Here is a 3,016-nt window from a genome sequence, read left to right on the forward strand (position 1 = left end):
TCCCTTTCGAGGAATCCGAAATTCTCAGGTTTCCGCGGCCAACTCCGCGAACTAGGTGTACACGATCCGCAAGAACAACTGGTCACCGCTCGCCTGTTGATAACCACCGCTAAAGGAGTCGATGAGCTTTCTCGAAGACTCGGGAGGCCCGTTGTGGGGGAGCTCATGCAGTTGTTGCTTTCTTCGGAGAGAGCACTGGGAGAAGGGGTGAGCTCAGAAACCTCCATGCCTCACCGAAAACTTCGTCAGTTTCGGATTGTTAGGAATTATAAAGTTTCACTCCCTGGAAAAAACTGAGAAATCGATGTGTTGTTTTTATTTTATAATAATTCATCATTCGAGCGGGTCGCTCAATCCAAGGCTGTTGTATGCGTATGACGTGGTCCCATTGAACTCTCTCAACGAACATACCTTTACCATCTATAGGCAGTGTGGGAATATATAATTGCTTTCCTCAACTGAGCTCATCACAACATTATGAAAATCCACGCACAATTTCAGGTAGGAGTGTACAAAAATCAACGATAACCTCCCAAAATTTCCTCATAGTTTTCATATTTTTACCAACACATGTAGTTGACTTGTCTGAAGGTATCGATTTTTGGTATTTCTCCTCACACTTCTGAATGAGGAATAGAGGTGTATTTGGTCATGTCAGGCATCCTCGAATATCGAGTCAACGCCGTCCACGGCTGACGAAGAACTCCTTCCTGTGGGCCTTCTTGAGATTGAATAATGATACTACTACTATCAATACTAGCAGTCATCGTCTTCGTTGCATTTGGAATATCTCATCGCGTCACCCAGTTGACTAAGTATCGTCATTATTACTACTACTCGTATGCATCTCTCGTCACTGTTGTTAACAGCTTCAATCTCGAATTTTTCCGCTCCCGTAGTAGTCATGCCAATTCGAAGTAGTTAAGTAGGAAATAGAGGAAAGTGCTGATGTTATAGTGGTAGCAGTCGTGACTTTCACTTAGTAGTCTTCATCAACACTACTGTTATCGCTATATCTGTCTTCCTCTAATTTAGCAAAGGAGTGGTATGACTTCCTATAGCAGGGCCGTCGTAAGTCCCTGTGGGTCCGCCAGACGAGTGTGGAAGAATAGCTGCTATTTGTACATTCTGCTGGACGTTTGGGTCTGAATTCTTTCTCTGGTTGAAAGACGCTAATTCGACCCACTTGTGACTACTATCCCAATATTGAACAAGTCGACCGTCTTTATCGAACTACTGCTAGTAACACCGTGCATTGTACAATTTCATTAGTGGAATCGCCTCAAACTAACTATCAGTACGAAAAGGAATATTATTCCCACGTTTCCAACTTTTCCTTCGCTTCTTGTGTTACAAGTGGAGTACAAAAAAAAACCAATTACTTTCATTCATGGAATGGATCTCATCTAATCCTAATGACAATGCGCGCGACAAATACATATAAACTTATTACTGATTCCGCGTTGTTCACTAATAAGTTTATATGTAAAATAAATTATGAGTGTCGTATGTATTATATGAAAAATATTCCGGGTCCCCGAATATATTTTCATGTGAATCGATTCTCCGTGAAAATGACGATATTACAGGAAATTCTTCATTAGATCATAATACACTGCATTCAAACTATATCGATTATATATTGCACACTACTCGAAATTGACCACATTAGTGATGTGCGTAAGAGATACGCGACGACTAACAGACTTCGTGTGATCGTCCTCCTTACTACTATAACACAACCTCTAGGGAAATAATAACAAGAAACCCGTACTAATATCACAGAGAACATTGGAAAGAGCCTCAACCTCAAGATACTCAAGGATATGCTCTAAGCAACATAATCTCGACACTTGGAAGACCTGATGTACACCAGAAAACAACGACTTAGCAACAGAGGAGGATGGTATTTTATCCATACTCCTGTGATATCTTCATTAATAGCAATAAAAACGACTTCGCCAACTATACATTGGTGTCATGACAATAATTAAAGGAATCTAATATTTAAACGTTCACAGCAACTTCATCATCTTTTTCTTCCACCTTCACCGCCTCACGTTCTGCCTCGGCCTTCCTTGCAGCATTCTTAGCAGCAACCTTATTAAAGTAAGGTATCATAGACACAGAAGCAATCGCACCAACAATACATAACGCCACGAGAACCATATAATAGTAGTCATAGTGCGCATCGGTGACAGCCTCTTGAGAAGGATTCTCCATATCAAAATTAGGCAGCCAACTTTCGCAGATTTGGAAAAGCGTGGCCGACAGAACATTAGAGATGGAGAAGAAGCACAAATTGAAGGCAGAGACAACGGCCTTGAGTGCACCCGGGGAGTGAGTAAATGCAACTTCGTATGAAGTTGAGATGAGGAAGATCTCACCTGCAGCGATAAGCCAAAATTGAGGAATCTGCCACCAAATAGAGACAGAAAAGACAGGCTTTGACATGACCATGTACTCCACACCAAGGGCCACAAGCAGGGAGGCAGCGCCACACAATGAACCAATGCAAAAACGAACCAACACTGGGGGCATCATATTACGCTTCTTCAGAAAATGGAATAAAACCGTATCAACCAAAACACTGGTTAAAACAACAGCGATAGGATCGACATTCTGCATCATCTGAGCTGGCATCTGCCAACCGAAGAGACTAGTGTCCATTTTCTTACCCTGTGTCAAGAACGCAGTAGTCATATTGTTATAGGCCATAACAAAAGGGATGATGAGGGAAAATAAAGGCACCAGTCGAAACAACGCCTTTGCATCCTCGATGAAACCATCCTTGAAACGACCACCGTTAGACTCCTTGTTCTTTTCCAGAGAGCATCTTGTGACAGAGAAAAAGATGACCTTGAGAATTTCAAGAACAGCCGAACCTTGAGGCTTCGGCTTCACATAACGTCCCATTAGATTGCCAGCCACAAAAACGATAGTAGCAATGATAAAGGCAACCAAAGGGAAGGAAAAACTCGCAGTAAACGAGACCGACTCCACCAAAATCGGAGTA

General features: G+C 42.2%; 1 protein-coding gene across 1 annotated transcript in view; it reads right to left on the bottom strand.

The window, feature by feature from the left end:
* Positions 1-2,007: 2,007 nt before the first annotated feature.
* Positions 2,008-3,016, bottom strand: part of Pmar_PMAR004722 (conserved hypothetical protein) — a gene marked incomplete at both ends in the record, with an annotated part of 1,203 nt that continues 194 nt past the window's right edge. The window contains one exon of the mRNA XM_002785028.1: positions 2,008-3,016. This exon is cut by the window's right edge and continues 4 nt beyond it. Coding sequence (XP_002785074.1) covers positions 2,008-3,016 — 1,009 coding nt within the window.

This window comes from Perkinsus marinus (genome assembly GCF_000006405.1).
Source record: "Perkinsus marinus ATCC 50983 genomic scaffold scf_1104296934246, whole genome shotgun sequence".
In the NCBI taxonomy this organism is placed as follows: domain Eukaryota; phylum Perkinsozoa; order Perkinsida; family Perkinsidae; genus Perkinsus; species Perkinsus marinus.